This window comes from Drosophila subobscura, chromosome E (assembly GCF_008121235.1).
Source record: "Drosophila subobscura isolate 14011-0131.10 chromosome E, UCBerk_Dsub_1.0, whole genome shotgun sequence".
Classification (NCBI taxonomy): Eukaryota; Metazoa; Arthropoda; class Insecta; order Diptera; family Drosophilidae; genus Drosophila; species Drosophila subobscura.
This window is the reverse complement of record NC_048531.1, coordinates 6,864,379-6,879,151: the sequence shown is the minus strand read 5'-3', so window position 1 is coordinate 6,879,151 and position 14,773 is coordinate 6,864,379. Positions and strand designations below refer to the sequence as shown.

The 14,773-nt window shown below is 46.5% G+C and overlaps 7 protein-coding genes across 10 annotated transcripts; 3 read left to right on the top strand and 4 right to left on the bottom strand.

The window, feature by feature from the left end:
• The first annotated feature begins 44 nt into the window (after positions 1-44).
• On the top strand, positions 45-796 carry LOC117892415 (peptidyl-prolyl cis-trans isomerase H). The gene is made up of 2 exons (XM_034798648.1): positions 45-210; positions 271-796. The coding sequence occupies exons 1-2, from the start codon at positions 127-129 to the stop codon at positions 736-738; spliced, it is 552 nt and encodes a 183-aa protein (XP_034654539.1). The 5' UTR covers positions 45-126; the 3' UTR covers positions 739-796.
• LOC117892410 (post-GPI attachment to proteins factor 3) lies at positions 744-2,093 on the bottom strand. Its single transcript, XM_034798640.1, has 4 exons — positions 1,894-2,093; positions 1,509-1,825; positions 982-1,448; positions 744-920 (listed from the first exon to the last, which is right to left on the bottom strand). The coding sequence occupies exons 1-4, from the start codon at positions 2,033-2,035 to the stop codon at positions 827-829; spliced, it is 1,020 nt and encodes a 339-aa protein (XP_034654531.1). The 5' UTR covers positions 2,036-2,093; the 3' UTR covers positions 744-826.
• Positions 2,094-2,180: 87 nt separating this feature from the next.
• LOC117892408 (D-glucuronyl C5-epimerase B) lies at positions 2,181-4,848 on the top strand. The gene is made up of 3 exons (XM_034798638.1): positions 2,181-2,669; positions 2,735-4,122; positions 4,182-4,848. The coding sequence occupies exons 1-3, from the start codon at positions 2,562-2,564 to the stop codon at positions 4,546-4,548; spliced, it is 1,863 nt and encodes a 620-aa protein (XP_034654529.1). The 5' UTR covers positions 2,181-2,561; the 3' UTR covers positions 4,549-4,848.
• Positions 4,849-5,687: 839 nt separating this feature from the next.
• On the bottom strand, positions 5,688-6,744 carry LOC117892412 (coenzyme Q-binding protein COQ10, mitochondrial). Of its 3 annotated transcripts, none has more exons than XM_034798642.1 (3): positions 6,588-6,744; positions 6,377-6,481; positions 5,688-6,316 (listed from the first exon to the last, which is right to left on the bottom strand). In XM_034798642.1, the coding sequence occupies exons 1-3, from the start codon at positions 6,650-6,652 to the stop codon at positions 5,857-5,859; spliced, it is 630 nt and encodes a 209-aa protein (XP_034654533.1). In that variant the 5' UTR covers positions 6,653-6,744; the 3' UTR covers positions 5,688-5,856. The 3 variants fall into 3 exon arrangements, with proteins under 3 accessions (XP_034654533.1, XP_034654534.1, XP_034654535.1); XM_034798643.1 differs by having other exon boundaries at positions 6,382-6,481; positions 6,588-6,729; XM_034798644.1 differs by having other exon boundaries at positions 6,382-6,481; positions 6,580-6,721.
• Positions 6,745-6,837: 93 nt separating this feature from the next.
• On the bottom strand, positions 6,838-7,463 carry LOC117892416 (UPF0545 protein C22orf39 homolog). Its single transcript, XM_034798649.1, has 2 exons — positions 7,310-7,463; positions 6,838-7,257 (listed from the first exon to the last, which is right to left on the bottom strand). The coding sequence occupies exons 1-2, from the start codon at positions 7,379-7,381 to the stop codon at positions 6,859-6,861; spliced, it is 471 nt and encodes a 156-aa protein (XP_034654540.1). The 5' UTR covers positions 7,382-7,463; the 3' UTR covers positions 6,838-6,858.
• A 330-nt stretch (positions 7,464-7,793) lies between these two features.
• LOC117890944 (transcription factor Adf-1) lies at positions 7,794-10,942 on the bottom strand. Of its 2 annotated transcripts, XM_034796079.1 has the most exons (4): positions 10,660-10,941; positions 10,387-10,575; positions 8,853-9,137; positions 7,794-8,793 (listed from the first exon to the last, which is right to left on the bottom strand). In XM_034796079.1, coding segments are annotated over exons 1-4 (780 nt in total). In that variant the 5' UTR covers positions 10,661-10,941; the 3' UTR covers positions 7,794-8,488. The 2 variants fall into 2 exon arrangements, with proteins under 2 accessions (XP_034651970.1, XP_034651971.1); XM_034796080.1 differs by having other exon boundaries at positions 10,387-10,942.
• A 706-nt stretch (positions 10,943-11,648) lies between these two features.
• Positions 11,649-14,429, top strand: LOC117891175 (putative sodium-dependent multivitamin transporter). The gene is made up of 2 exons (XM_034796499.1): positions 11,649-12,804; positions 12,865-14,429. Exons 1-2 carry the CDS (start codon positions 11,823-11,825, stop codon positions 13,650-13,652), a joined length of 1,770 nt encoding a protein of 589 aa, XP_034652390.1. The 5' UTR covers positions 11,649-11,822; the 3' UTR covers positions 13,653-14,429.
• Positions 14,430-14,773: the final 344 nt, after the last annotated feature.

The window sequence follows — 14,773 nt, the reverse complement described above, 5'->3', positions numbered from 1 at the left end:
GAGTATTGAAACATGTATCGGTACTTCTGGTGTGCTGCCGTTATCGATACATCGCAAAAAAGTAAACAAAACGCTGCCGGCACGCGAACATCTTGAATTTGTTAAATTACATTTGAATAACTTAAAATGCCGAACTGGAACCAAATTCAGTCGCAGCTGCGCAGCTCCAACAACCCAGTAGTCTTTTTTGACATTGCCGTGGGCACAACAGTGAGTGGAAATATATATATGCTTATTTCACATTTTTACTTGAACCATTTTGGCATGCAGGAAATCGGGCGAATGATCTTTGAGTTGTTCGCAGACACAGTGCCGCGGACGGCGGAGAACTTTCGACAATTCTGCACAGGAGAGTATCGACCAGATGGTGTACCCATTGGCTACAAGGGCGCCAGCTTCCACAGAGTAATTAAGGATTTCATGATACAAGGCGGCGACTTTGTCCAGGGCGATGGCACCGGCGTCACCTGCATCTATGGCAACACATTTGGCGATGAGAACTTCACCTTGAAGCACGACTCACCTGGCTTGCTGGCCATGGCCAACAGCGGGAAGGACACCAATGGGTGCCAGTTCTTCATCACCTGTGCGAAATGCAACTTCCTGGACGGCAAGCATGTGGTATTTGGACGAGTACTCGACGGCCTGCTTATTATGCGAAAGATTGAGAATGTTCCCACGGGGCCCAACAACAAGCCCAAGCTGCCAGTGACGATTTCACAATGTGGACAAATGTAGAGTTCTTTGGGTATTTGGATTTTGTATAAATAAATAAATGTTGCTATACAGTGTCTGTAAACAAAGCGTCTTGAAGCGAGTCTGTTATTTATTTTATTTTCAACAAGGAGTTGAAGTACGGCGAATAGCCGCCCGACAGCACCTTCTCCTTTCGCAGTGTTCTGCAGTCCTCAATCATGAAACTGAAAGAAAGAAATGTTTATTAACAACAGCATACGAGATATGGGAGATTTGCAAACACACTCGTAGTAAAGCGAAACCAGAGGGACTGTTGCAAAATGCCACAGCGCATGGGCATCGAGAATCCAGCCTATGGGCGGAAAGTCCAACAGCTCGAGGCTCATGGCCAGAGCAAATAGCACGTAAAAGCGAAGAATCCTCCGGAAGTAGGGCCGCCGAGTGCGCACTCGATGACACCAGATGAACCAACCCACAGCGGACAGCACTCCGGTGGCAATATTCACTTTCATATTGAAGGAATAGTTGAATTTACCGACACTCAGATAGGCAAAGTAGTTAATGTAGTAGGACACAATGGCGAGCGTGATCACACCGCGTAGGAACAGCGAGTAACGATGAAGCATTCGCATCACCATGCAGTAGAATGTGCAGAGCACTATGGAATAGGCGAAGGCATAGTCCAGCAGCTCAGTCAAGGGAAAGTCTCTCGTGTGGAATATTGAAGACCAGATCCAGCCATTGAGACACGTCTGAAAATGCAACATAAATAAGTGCAAATAGTACTAATTAGTTCCCCTCAGGCTAATTACCACTCCGAATATGTGTGCCAGCATGTAACATGGGCTATCTGGGCGCACTTCTCGTCGAAATTTGCGCAGCATTCGGTAATGCATAATGAAATTTAATACTGAGAATATGACCGATGCCGGCTCCTGCATTCCCATCATTCTTAGAAATGGCCACTTGCCATAGAACTGAGGTATAGGCCAGGACCGTTCCGCAAATGCAGCCACAGTCCGCCACATGCAGCCATACTGGCACTCGTCTGCACAGCTCCACTGAAAGATCTGATCGAATATCGACTGTTTATAGAAATTCACTGCCTGCTCCTGTATTTCCAGCCCATCTGCGAAAAGAACAAAGGGCGTCAAAGGGCTTTGTTCAGTTCATATTTGAATAATTAATTCAACTCACCTGCAGAGCAGTTAGTTCGCTCGCAGTTCTGCCGGCAGTTGTGAAAGAACTGAGTACGGTCACCATTAGACGCGCCAATCAATTTTGGAAAAGAATATAAAAATACACAAGTACAGAACGCATACAATGCAAGCGATGGCATTGCTTCAATGTTCGGGGTCCGCTGTCCGCGGCACTTGAAACTTATTCCTATCTGCACCGAATATTTTGTTAAAAAGTTATTGATTTATCGTGCAAGGGTATCGATGTTTTCACTGCAGTATCGATAGCTGACAGCATTGCGCGAGGGAATCTTCATCTCTATTTACTTCTGTATTGTGCGGAATTGAATCGCGGAAAACTAGCTAAAATGTGCTCTAGAAACGTTAAAACCAGACAATGAAGCTATATTGGTGTACCTAGGGAACAACTCGGGTAGCTACAGCCTCCATCGAGGCAATTGCAAGTGGAATTTTCCCACAGCGAGTGGGCGGTGGTGGGAGTTAATGAAAGAGAGGGGGCGACGACGCCAGAGGGAGAGTGTGTGAAACTGGTGCAATATTATTAAATTGTAGGCAATGCATCTGCCGGATCGAAGCCGCTTCACGCGAGCCTATATTTAGCGCATGACGCATGGTCAGCCAGTGGGGAGTGCTCTGCGATCTCGTTAGATAGAAGCTGTGCCTCCAATGTCATCCAAGTATCAGACGGCGAATAGTGATGCCATCGCCTTGCCCGCGTACCCACTAATCCCGAGCAGGGACCCAAGGGATCAACGCAAGTCGCAAAGTAATAAGGTAGGTTGTTGTCTGTACCGGCCCATCCTTATCTCATTCTCATTTTTTCTCTTATCTACGCTCAGCAACGAGAGCCATTCGTATTCTTCATAATGCGGCTAAATTTGAAAGCAGTGATGCTCGTTTTAACCGTGGCCGTGGTGGTGATAACCTTAGGCGTTTACATGCGATGTGCCGCCTTCTCATTTTCACCGGACTTTGTGCGTCAGTTTAATCGGCACCATGAGAGTCAATCCTCCAGTGCTGCGCAAACCTCGGATGCGCTGCAGGACATTGAGTGCTCCATCAATCAGGAGTACAGCGTTCACTGCAAGCGAGATGAGAATGCCAACGAGGTGTACGTGCCCTTCTCCTTCCTACGCAATTACTTCGATGTGAGCGGGGCAGTCACAACCAGCGGCACTGAGGTGGCCAAATTCAATTGGATGCACAGCACAGCCAAGGTTAATCTGCCCAAGGGCAAGTACGATGCCCGTGGCGTGTTCATGTACTTTGAGAACTACAACGTAGAGGTGCGCGATCGGGTGAAGTGCATCAGCGCCGCCGAGGGAGTACCCGTGAGCACGCAGTGGGAGAAACGGGGCTACTTCTACCCCACGCAAATAGCCCAGTTTGCCCTATCCCATTACAGCAAGAATCTGACGGAGCAGCCGGCCCGAGTGCACGTTCTGGAGGATGGCGATGGCTCTCAGATGGATTGGACAACGCCCAAGACCAGTAATATGACACGCATCTGGCATCATAAGTTCAACACCAGCGTGGTTCAGTTCGAGACGGCCATTGGCTACGAGAGCGCCATCAGCATTGCGCTCAACCAGACGCTGGATCTACTTCTGAGCGTGGATCTGCTCCTGGTGACCAACAGCAGCAGCCTTATGGTCACGGTCCAGAACCGTGACACCAAGCACAGCTATAACCTCCATTATATTCCCGCCGATCTTCTGCTCAGTGTGCAGGACTCGAACATCTATTACGGATTGGGTGCATCGGCTCTGAACAAATGGCGCCACATCACCCGGGATCTGCACATCGATGTGCAGAAGGGCATTGTGCTCGGGGACAAGCGATCACCGCTTAAGGTACGCCGCTCCGATTTGGAAGTGCTGTCTGTCGCCTTCCTGGGCATCGGCTTCTACGACAACATTACGTTGTCCACCAGCGAGCACATGGCGCATTTCTATGATGCTGCCGAATGGTTTGTCCACAATCAGGACCCCAAGTCAGGTGGCTGGACGAACCCTGTGCGCCGCAGTCTCAATGGTTTTGCCGAGCTGCGTCCAGGTTGGATTTCGGCCATGGGCCAGGGCCATGCCATATCCGTTTTGGCGCGAGCGTACTGGCATTCCGGTGGCGATGAGCGGTACCTCAAGGCAGCTGCAGCAGGACTCCAGCCATACAGGGTATTCTCGCAGGACGGCGGCGTTCTGTCGCAGTTCATGGACAAATTCTATTGGTAAGTTGGTCAGAAAAATTGATCTAAAGCGTCTTATGTGATGTTTTCTCAATCAACAGGTACGAGGAGTATCCCACAACGCCGCCATCCTTTGTTCTGAACGGTTTCATCTATTCGCTGTTGGGTCTCTACGATCTGAACAGCACGGCGCCAGCTAAAATCGCACGAGAGGCTGGCCAACTGTTTGCCCAGGGCATGTACTCGCTGAAGAAGATGCTTCTGCTGTACGACACGGGCTCCGGCACCAGCTACGATCTGCGGCATCTCAGCCTTGGTGTGGCACCAAATTTGGCACGCTGGGACTACCATGCAACGCATGTGAATCAACTGCTACTTTTGGCCACCATTGACAGCGATCCGCTGATTGCACAGACCGCTGAGCGCTGGAAGGGCTATATGTTTGGCAAGCGGGCCAAGCACAACTGAGAACTAAGGAAACTGGCGACCTATCGTCGTCGAAAAAGTGATATTTTGTAAGGCTTATTCATAATGCTTAACCATTCTAAATGGTTGCATCTTGTGCCGTGCCCTTTCCACATCCCCACACTCCCGTTTCGGACCATCGCTCGTATGATTTTCGTCCTCGTCCTTGTGCTTAATATTTGATTTATGAATATGTTGTAATAAGCTAATGTTTAATGTTAAGCTAATGTACCTTTAGCTTCGATTGCTGTTGGCCTCATCTTTAATCATCTGTTGACCCATCTTGATAGCGTAATTGTTTCCTAACAGAACTAGATGCACGCGTACTTCACTGGACAATATCGAAAAAATTTATTAGAAACTTGCCACTTAACCTTCGTAGTTGACTGTTGTAGTAAGACGTTTTTTACTGCGCAAACTAAGTAGAGTTCGTTACACTCCCCCCGCCCCTGTATAAAGTAATGTGTAGAGAGCTTAGCGCTGTAGCTGTAGAACGATTAGATCCCACATAAACGTAGATAGTACATCAGTTGGATGCATATTCGGTATTCCTACCAGCCACACACACCTATTTCTCCTTACCGAAAAAGGCAATTGAAGTGTTTCAACGCGAATGTTGAACATGGACTCATATGCACGATACGATAATAACAATTTCTATATGATCAGCATGTAAGGTAATGTAGCGTAGGCCACTTGAGGATATTTCCACACTTATCTCGACATAAACGATGCCATTCCACTAATTATTTTAATTTGTATGCCCTGGCAGAAGAGAGTGTTATGATTTGGACCAGACAATTGCAACATAAAACATTTAAACATATTTACGTGTCGCATAAGGCAAAGGATTGATTGATTTGCGAGGGCATCATTAGCTTCGGCATGCCGAACTTCACTTTCCTAATGGATACACCTAAGTTTTCTCCTCGTACAAGCTCATGCCATTTTCGTTGTACATATATGTACCAATAATCCCGAATACGAGACTGTTAACACAAAAACACTATTAATTTTGAGTATTGTATTAAGTGAATGCCCATCAATGTACTTAATTTATGTGTTGTGTATTCCCAATTTCTACTGTTGACATGCGTGTTGGATCGATGCTGGAAACGTTAATGCTTTCTAGAGCGTCTTCTGGTATAAGTTAATGCACTCACAATCCGACTTTGCATAATGTTTATTTACAATTTGGTTAATTTTACTAACAACGAAATATAAAACGACTCTGTGTCAATGAAATGTACAAATACACGTTCAACTTATGTTACTAAAAAGAAGAGGTAAAACCGTTTGGGTCTGGCTGCGTCAGGATCTTTGGGAGGTGAGCACATGCGAACGTATCGAGGGTGGACCATTCCGACGGCCCACTTCCGCAATGAAAGCGTTCTCCATTTGGTCGCATATCAGGTCAAAGAATATGTTGGCCACGTTGCTGTGCAGCAGCGATTTAAATTCAAAGGACACCTTGAAGTCCAAGACGCAGGAGTTGGGTATGTCTTTCAGGCCCGGACTAAAACGCCACTCGTTAAGCAAATAGTTGAACAAACGTCCATCATGGCACTCGGACTTGACCAGGCTGGGCGACTCCAGCGTCACCCTCGAAGTGTACGCCTCGTTCAGTGGTGGGAAGCCAACAATGAGGTCGGCCTTGAAGCCGCTCTTATCACTGTCTACGGTGTGCACATGCGATCGCTTCACATAGGGAACAAATTTGTAGTAGTTGCTCACATCGGCGACCACTGTGTACATGTCCTGCATGGAGTACCTGCGGATACATACGAAAGATGTCAATGCCGCACTTGTGGCTTGAGGCGCTGGCACTTACCCCACAAGCTCCTTTTTGGTGTACCAACGATTTTTGGTGCGGAAATCATTGAACGTTATGTAGGACCTTTGGATGCTGTTGGCGAAACTGCGCTGCTGGCCACAGCTGCAAAGGTTAAAGCACACTCTCAGTGACACAGACACTTTAGCTAGTCCAAAATTACAACTCTCCCCTTGGATGGAGATTATGTAATTTGCATTTACCTGCTGACCTTGATTCAATAAGTGACCTCAGGATTCTGACATCCAAAACCTTGAGTTTGCTGCCCTTTAGCATTTTAAGCAAAGCTGGAATATTCGTGTACGGAAAAAATATATATTCCTGAGGTGTGTATGTTCCCTCCACTCCACCCTTCAGCAACAACAGCAACAACAACGCAGTCCGCGAGTAACAGCTGATTGCAGGGTTGCTGTACAGCTGCACGACAACCACATGTAGAACTACATGTGCAACTACATAAATATGTATAATTGTATTTATTTTCACATAATTGCACACAGCGAACCCTTCTCATCCTGCGGTACACTGAGCCCGGACAGCTCTTTTTGTTTCACCTCCAGATACGTGTTTTCGTTGCGCTTTTCCAGCCATTCCGGCAGAGGCTTCGCCCAATCTGCTGGCGGCTGCTTGCGTTTCTCCCAAGTGTTGTTGGCAAAGTGCGCCCGCAGTCGAATTTGGCGGCGTTCCTCCTCGCTTTTGATGACAGCGGCACCGGCCGCCACATCGTTACCATTCGATTGATGATAGCGTTCGCAGTTTTTGTAGTCTATCAGCCACTGGGAGCAATCGGTGTCCTGGCCAAATATGAAGTATTGATGGAACCGTGCCTTGAAACTCGTGCAGTCGTCGTACTCATCCTTGTACAGATGACAGGGTCGGATCTAAGGGAGAAATCCATTGGATATCTGATCACAAATAAAGCCTGTTACTTACCGCCCACACATCATCTAACGTTGTTTGTTTTTGCTCATCTTTTGTGTCAGAATTTTCGTCTTTCTTGCCCATTTTAATTACATAAAAAATTCAAGCAACCCAAACAGCTGGTTCTGTTTATATTTTGTGGATGTAGGGAGCTAGAGATGAGCCGATGTCACACTATCGTTACAAGCACGAAAATGCGCAGGCAAATAAATAATTAAAAATATATATAAATAATGTCGGTCAAAATGGTTCAGAGTCAGAGTTATCATTGACCACAGGAACAGAAATGCATGTGCATATAATGGAACTGGACCGGTGGATTGAGGATATCCAGGCTCGTGAGGATTTGCAGCCAGGCCCGACTTCTCATTGGGCCCCCTCTTCTGGAGCCACATTGTCGGTGACGGCCTTGACGGAAACAACATTAATTAATCAATTAATTAATTTTCAAATCTTTTCCTTCTTTTAATACAAAATAATTGCACAGTAAATTGAATGCAATTGAAAATTGTGAGCAACGAAAGTTGCTGGCAACTATTTATATTTTGTCCATATTAAGATTGTAATATGCGCTCACTATGTAAAATGGTTTTTAATGACGTACTTATTTAAAGCATTTCCAAGTATCTCTCAAGCGTTTTCAGCATATTACAACAGAACTTAAAAAAGTAAAATAACGTATCTGCAAGTACTTAATTACATTTAAAACCCGATGGCAAGTTACAACTAAATCGTAGTCAAAAATTTACATTGCTGCGTAGGAAGTGCTCCCTTGTTGTTTAACAAACTCTACGCATAATTTGATAATCGGTTTTTTCATCATTGTGTTTTTTTTTACAGAGCTGAGAACTGGGCACGATTTTAGTCGATCTTGGGGCCAACTAAGCATACTAAATATATGTATTGTAGTTTGTCTACGCTTGGGTTAGGGGAAGTTCTGTTATGATCTATATAATAATTATATATTTATATAATTATATTTGCCGCGGGGCTTAAGTTCTAGTTTTAAACTTTAGTTTGACTTTTAATAGTTATAACCTAGAGAAAGTAAACGCACGACTCGTAAGCGTGCGTGTGTGTGGGTGTGTTTATGTGTGTATATGGGGGTGGCCGCCAGTTCGTTTGATCTCAGGACAAGACACTCTCCAATTGCAGCAGCTGAAGCAGTTGCCGGTGACCGCCGCCCGATAGTTAGTACTTGTTGTGCTGGGCCAGTAGCTGCATGTCCGTCAGATACTTAATGATGTGCACCTTGGCCTCGGCCTTCTGTCGCACCCCCAGCGTGTTGAGCATGTCTGTGACGACCATGCCAAACGACTGGTCCTCGGCGCTGACCGCCTGAGAGACAGTGTTTTGGAAAATCTTGATGGAGTTCAGCATGTTGTCGCTGTGCTCCTCCTCGCCACGCTCCCGCTTCAGGGGTGGCTCGTAGAAATATGGCTTCTGGTCTTTGCCCACTGTAGTCGTCAGCTGTGCATCACTGGTAACAGTGATTTCTGCAAATAAGTTCACAATTTAAATAACTTCAAAAGATTAGAAAGTTGTCAAATCCTACCGTGCGGGTGGGTCAATGCCCCTGCCGAGGTTGTGGCGCTGCCATTGAATGGCTGTGTAAAGATGTCCACCACGGCCTGCTGTTGCTGCTGCTGCTGAGGATCAGACACCTGATTACCCTGGCTGCCGTTGGCACACTTTCCGAGCAACGACTCCCGGTACTGCCTGATGGAGTCCACAAGGAATTGCATTTGTTTGAAGTAGCGCCAGCGTGATTCCTGGCACAGCTTCATCTCGCGTGCAAACTTGTCGCGCAGACTCTTCCAGCGCTTTGTACATTTTTGTTCTGTTCGGAAAAATTAAATTAGTTTATTTCTTCAATGAAAATTCATAGTACAAGTCCAGTTCTAGTTCCAGGTCCCCCTTACGAGTTGAAGTCCCCCTCCAATACTACTGCCCCAGTGGGTGGCAGCTGAAAGAGACAGGTGGGGAAGGTAGCATAGCTGAGGAAGCATCAAATCACAAACCAAAACAAACCACAAGGCGTCGCGTCGCGTTTGCCACTGCTGATACCACACACACACACTCGTACAAATATGTAGCAGCTGTTGGGCAGAAGCAGAAGCAGTAGCAGCAGCAGCAGCCGCGGCAGCTTCCAAGCTGCGTCAGCAGAGGCGTTGACGTGATGTCTGACGGTGACGTTACTGCCGACTTCGACTACGAAGTCGACCCACCACCCACCGCTAAGACGGAGGAAACCTGTGGCATTGTCTGATTGACGCTCCCGGCTTAAACTTTTCAATATTAAATGTCTTGCATAATCAGTGGAAAAAGCTCACACAAAATGCGACAAAAGTGCAGCATATAAACGAAAATTTAAATTTTTCGATTAAAAATTAACCAGGAGGGGCGATGGGGGTTGTACGGTACATTTTGTTGGTATACTCGTGAAAAAGAAACGAAAGCTGCCTGGTCGGTAGCCGTTTCTGTGTCGTTGTTGTTGTGTGTATGTGTGTTTGTATGAGAGAGCTGTCAGCAGATGCAGTCGAACGGCGCTGTGGCAGAGTACAAAAATAAACGCCAGCGCAAGCAGAATAACTGTGGGTGCGACAGAGACAACTACTGCGACGCGACGGCAAAGTACAGCAACTTCAAAAATATGGACTGCGCACACTGCCACAAAGGCCTTTACACCGACAGAGAGCGCAGGGGCGGAGCTAAAGACCCGATAGAGGGTCGTAAAATGCTGAATTTCACAAAACCACCCCTGTTACGCTGACTGCGCTCCTGTAATTTCTTAACCATCTCTGTCGCCTCGCCATTCCGTTCACTTTTGCGTCGTTTTCTGTACACTTACACTTGCTTGCTATTGCTGCCTCTGCCACCGCCTCCGTCTCAGCCACTGTCGTCGTCGGCTAGCTCACCCTCTGTCGACCCTCTACCCCCTCACCATGCAGAATTAATCAATTTTGTTGTTGTTGGGGCACCAGTCGCGACGTCTCTGCCCCATACTGTATCTAACTGAGATATACCCGGACCAACCTGGACCTGGGACTGGGAGTCGAGTCGAGTCGGACACAACGAATTTCACTTACCAGGCACTCCGAGCGTTTCGGCGATTTGTTTCCATGTCTGCGCTTTGCGGACAAAGTGTTTGTAGTTGTAGTGCGATCTGTCGTAAATTACGGGATTCAGTTTGACAGCCTCGATGAGATTCAGATCAAACTGCTGTTCCAAATTGGCATCCAGCTTGTCCATCTCAATGGCAGCCGTAAGTGTATGCACTGGGGGCGGGGGAACAAGACTTGAGTTATGGAAACTGACCACTCGAACTCGTTGGAAGGGGGGCAGTGCGGGGGAACACTCACTTTGCTTCTTTCGCTTGCTAATTGTTAATAAATATTTGGCGCGAACGCACGCTTAGTGTTTGTTTTTATTTCGAAGGGGGTTTCTTCTCCGAGGAAGGAACGGAACGTCGACGTTTCAATTTTATTTCTCAGTCGCTGCCAACAGTGAAATTTTTTCCCAAGAATGCAGTAGCAGCGCGTGAAGCAAGCAGCACAGCTCTAGATTGAACGCAACGCAGAAATAAAGCGAGTCGACGTAGACGGCGACGCTGCAGTCGCGTTGAAAACGGCAGAATATAGCGCTCTCTCTTGCTCGCGTGTTTCGGGCGGGCAGTCTGCTGCTAGCTCTCTTCCACTCGCTCAATCTCCGGGAAGTGTTGGTAAAGGCCGAAAACAGAGATGCTCGTAATGACGAAACAGTGAGGTCGTGACTGGCAGGCCATATCGATAAATGTGATTTTCAATCGATATATTTCAGAATATAATAAATTCACACGTATTTGATATGTAGTTAGTGTGTAGTTTTATGCTTATAAGTATGTGTATAGCTGACAGTCGTCATTAGTTTGCAATATTAAATCGCATATTAAAAATGAAAATGATTTTTCATCGGTAGATTCCGTTCCCACTCACGTAACGTTTTATGTTATTTTGGCTAGTTGACCTTTTTAGTTTTAAACTTAATTTGGAAATATTCAAACAAAAATAAGTCGTGAAAACTAGCCAATCTTGTGGAGAATTGATTGACAAATCGGATAAAGTTATAGTTTTAGCGCTGAGACTCCTAACTAGATAGTAATATCAAATAGAACATCAAAACCGTGGAATATGATTTAAGACTACGGTATATTTTTAAAATGAGAAGGTATATTTGAGTATATTGTATCGATAGTTCCGCTGGAAACTAGAGCTGGGATAGTCGATAGTGGAAATAGTATAATTTGATTAACAATAGTTTTTGCCTTGCCTCGGTGCCATCGTCAAAAAAAAAAAAAACAAAAAAATAGAACCACCTTCCGATACCCCGCCACCCACTTTTTGATTTCTTTGCTGGCGCTAGAACTATTTATTCATTGACTACGCAAAAGGTCACTACGCGGCGGAGCAGAGCAACCTCGGCGATTCACCGTGAATTGCAGTTGTGGAAAAATCAATTCGCGCGTGTGACGAAAACAAGTGGCACCATGACTGTGGGAACGTTTGATGCGTGGGATGCGGCGGTATTGATTAGCATTTTGGCCATTTCGGCACTGATTGGCATCTACTATCGGTACACGGGGGGGAAGCAGAAGACCACGAAGGAATATCTGATGGCGGATCAGAGCATGACGACGTTCCCGGTGTCCTTCAGTCTGATGGCGAGCTTCATGTCCGCCATCTCCCTGATGGGTGTTTCGAATGAATCGTATCAGTTCGGGACCATGTTTTGTGTTATCAACATCGCCTATTGGATCAGCACGCCCATTGCCGCCTATATCTTTCTGCCGGTCTTCTATGGCATGCAAACGACCAGCGTCTACGAGTACCTGGAGCGTCGCTTTGGCCAGGCCACGCGTCTGTGTGCCTCCTTGGCGTTCACAGTTCAAATGGTTCTCTACATGGGCATAGCACTGTACGCACCAGCTCTGGCCTTGGAGGCGGTGACCGGCATACAGAAGAGTACAGCCATATTGGTTATTGGACTGGTCTGCACTTTTTACTCGACGCTCGGAGGCCTCAAGGCGGTTCTGATCACGGACGTCTTTCAGTCGTTTCTGATGTTCGCCGCCATCTTTGCGGTGATTGCTGTTTCCGGGATAAAGGCTGGCGGCCTGGGTGCCATCTGGCAGGTGGCCGCGGAGCGTGGCAGACTCGAGATTACCGAAGTTTCACTTGATCCAACGGTGCGGCACACCTGGTGGTCTCTAATCATTGGCGGCATGGTCACCTATCTCTCGCTCTATGGCGTCAATCAGACCCAGGTCCAGCGGCTGCTCAGCGTGCACAACCTGAAGAGTGCGCAGTCGGCGCTCTGGTGGAACTTACCCATATTGGGCATGCTAAGTTTCAGCACCATCTTCAGTGGGCTGGCCATCTTCTTCTACTACCGAGACTGCGACCCGCTGCTGGAGGAACGCATCAACTCACGGGACCAGCTCATGCCGCTCTTCGCTGTGGACACTATGGGTAAGAGCTATAACTATATTCTCTGCAAGTTTATTTCATGTTTATTTCATGCTGCCTTAGGGCAATATCCCGGCCTGTGTGGACTCTTTGTCTCGGGAATATTCTCCGCCAGCCTGTCCAGCATTTCGTCAGCAGTCACGTCTCTGTCTGCCGTTACCCTGGAGGACTACCTCAAGCCATTGTACAAAGTAATTTTTAAGCGCACGCTACTCGACTCCAAGTCCACGCTGCCCACCAAAGTGGTGGCTTTCATTTATGGACTGATCTGCATTGGACTGGCGTTCGGGGCTGGCTCCCTTGGCGGTGTCCTACAGGCCTCGCTTACCATCTTTGGCGTTGTGGGCGGACCTCTGCTGGCTGTATTCACGCTGGGCGTCTGCACGACGCGCAGTAATCAACGCGGCGTGCTGCTGGGCTTCTTGCTGTCGCTAATCTTTGCCTTCTTCATTGGCTTTGGTGGACCCAAACCGCAACCGCAGACCCTCTCGTTCAGCACTTCAGGATGTGCCAACACCACCACAAGTCTTGTCGCAGAGGCTCTGCGCCTTGCCACAGAGAGCAGCAGTCCGGTGGTCAGTGAGCCGCACTACTTATGGCTATATCGACTCTCCTATCTGTGGTTCAGTGTCCTCGGCTTTCTCATCGCCTTGGTTATTGGCTACAGCGCCAGCAGACTGCTGACCTACTTTAAATGGGCGGACAACTCCCAGATCTATTTGGACAAGTACAGAAAACAGCTGGACTACAGCCTATTTGCGCCTGTATTGTCCCGCCGGTGGCGTCGCCAAAATGAGCAACGAGCCCAGTCAATCCAAGATGAGACATTCACCAAGCTAACAGAGCAATAGTTCCGTCGCGTTAGGTTTAATAGAATTTAATGAAAAGTACTCAAAGCCGCATTAGTTGTAGGGCCTTAGACTAATTACTGATGCTGATGTCGTACCTTAAAGTGCATAACAATGTGACCTTTTCGTATACCTGTGTGAACAAAGCTGGCATGCAGATCCGACCATTACAGAGTCTTCCATAGAGAAATAATTGTAATTATAATAGTTGTTTATTGTAGCACAAAATATGTTCACGCTTACAAACATATATACCTCGTTGACATAATCAACAGATTGTTACATATTGAATACCCCACTTAAAGATGTTCCACAGACACTAAGCGATGACAATAACTCATTTGAAATCAGAACAAATTCTGGCCGATTCTTAATTTGAATGCTGGGCATTGGCAGTCACAATGCCTCGCATGAATGTTTTTACCGAAATACTTAATATTATTTATTGTTCAGTTACATATTTATAAGTTCAGGGTTACCACAATCTAGGTACATTATTTTATAAGAAGAGATTAGCTCGATATCAGGGTTTTACAGTGATCACCCCCTACTAATAGTTATGGAAATGTTTCGATTTTTGTGCGAGAAGCACTCTCATACGCATCTTCTCGTACTGGGCAATTTGTGACCTATTTATATACTTACATAAATATATATACAAAGATGTACAAAAACTACTATATACGAGTATGCGTGTGGTGTCGAGTCGCTACCAACTATTGAATAAGATTTACTGTGTATTTGCGCAAAAACTATTAAAATGAAGTGTTCAACTATGTATATGGAAATGGCAGTTGTTTACCCCAGAGTCTCCAAATCGTATACCTAGAATACCCGATTAGCTGAGAACTTCCCTCTCCGATAAGCAAATTTGTTCCGCTATCAGCATAGGTTGCGTGAGGCTTTCCCTCCGCCAGTTGGACTCTATTTTGGAATGAATGTCGTAACTCTTGTCCGTTTACCTTTGCAATTTGGCTGTTTTGTCATGTTGCGCCATGCGGCACAAAGTCTAATTGAGAGCATGGGCCAGCAAATTGTTTGGCAATTGGAGACGTCAAAGGTTCGCCCCCATGTGAATCAATTGATTTGCTTTTAAACAAATTCCAATTGAAATAGTAAACTGT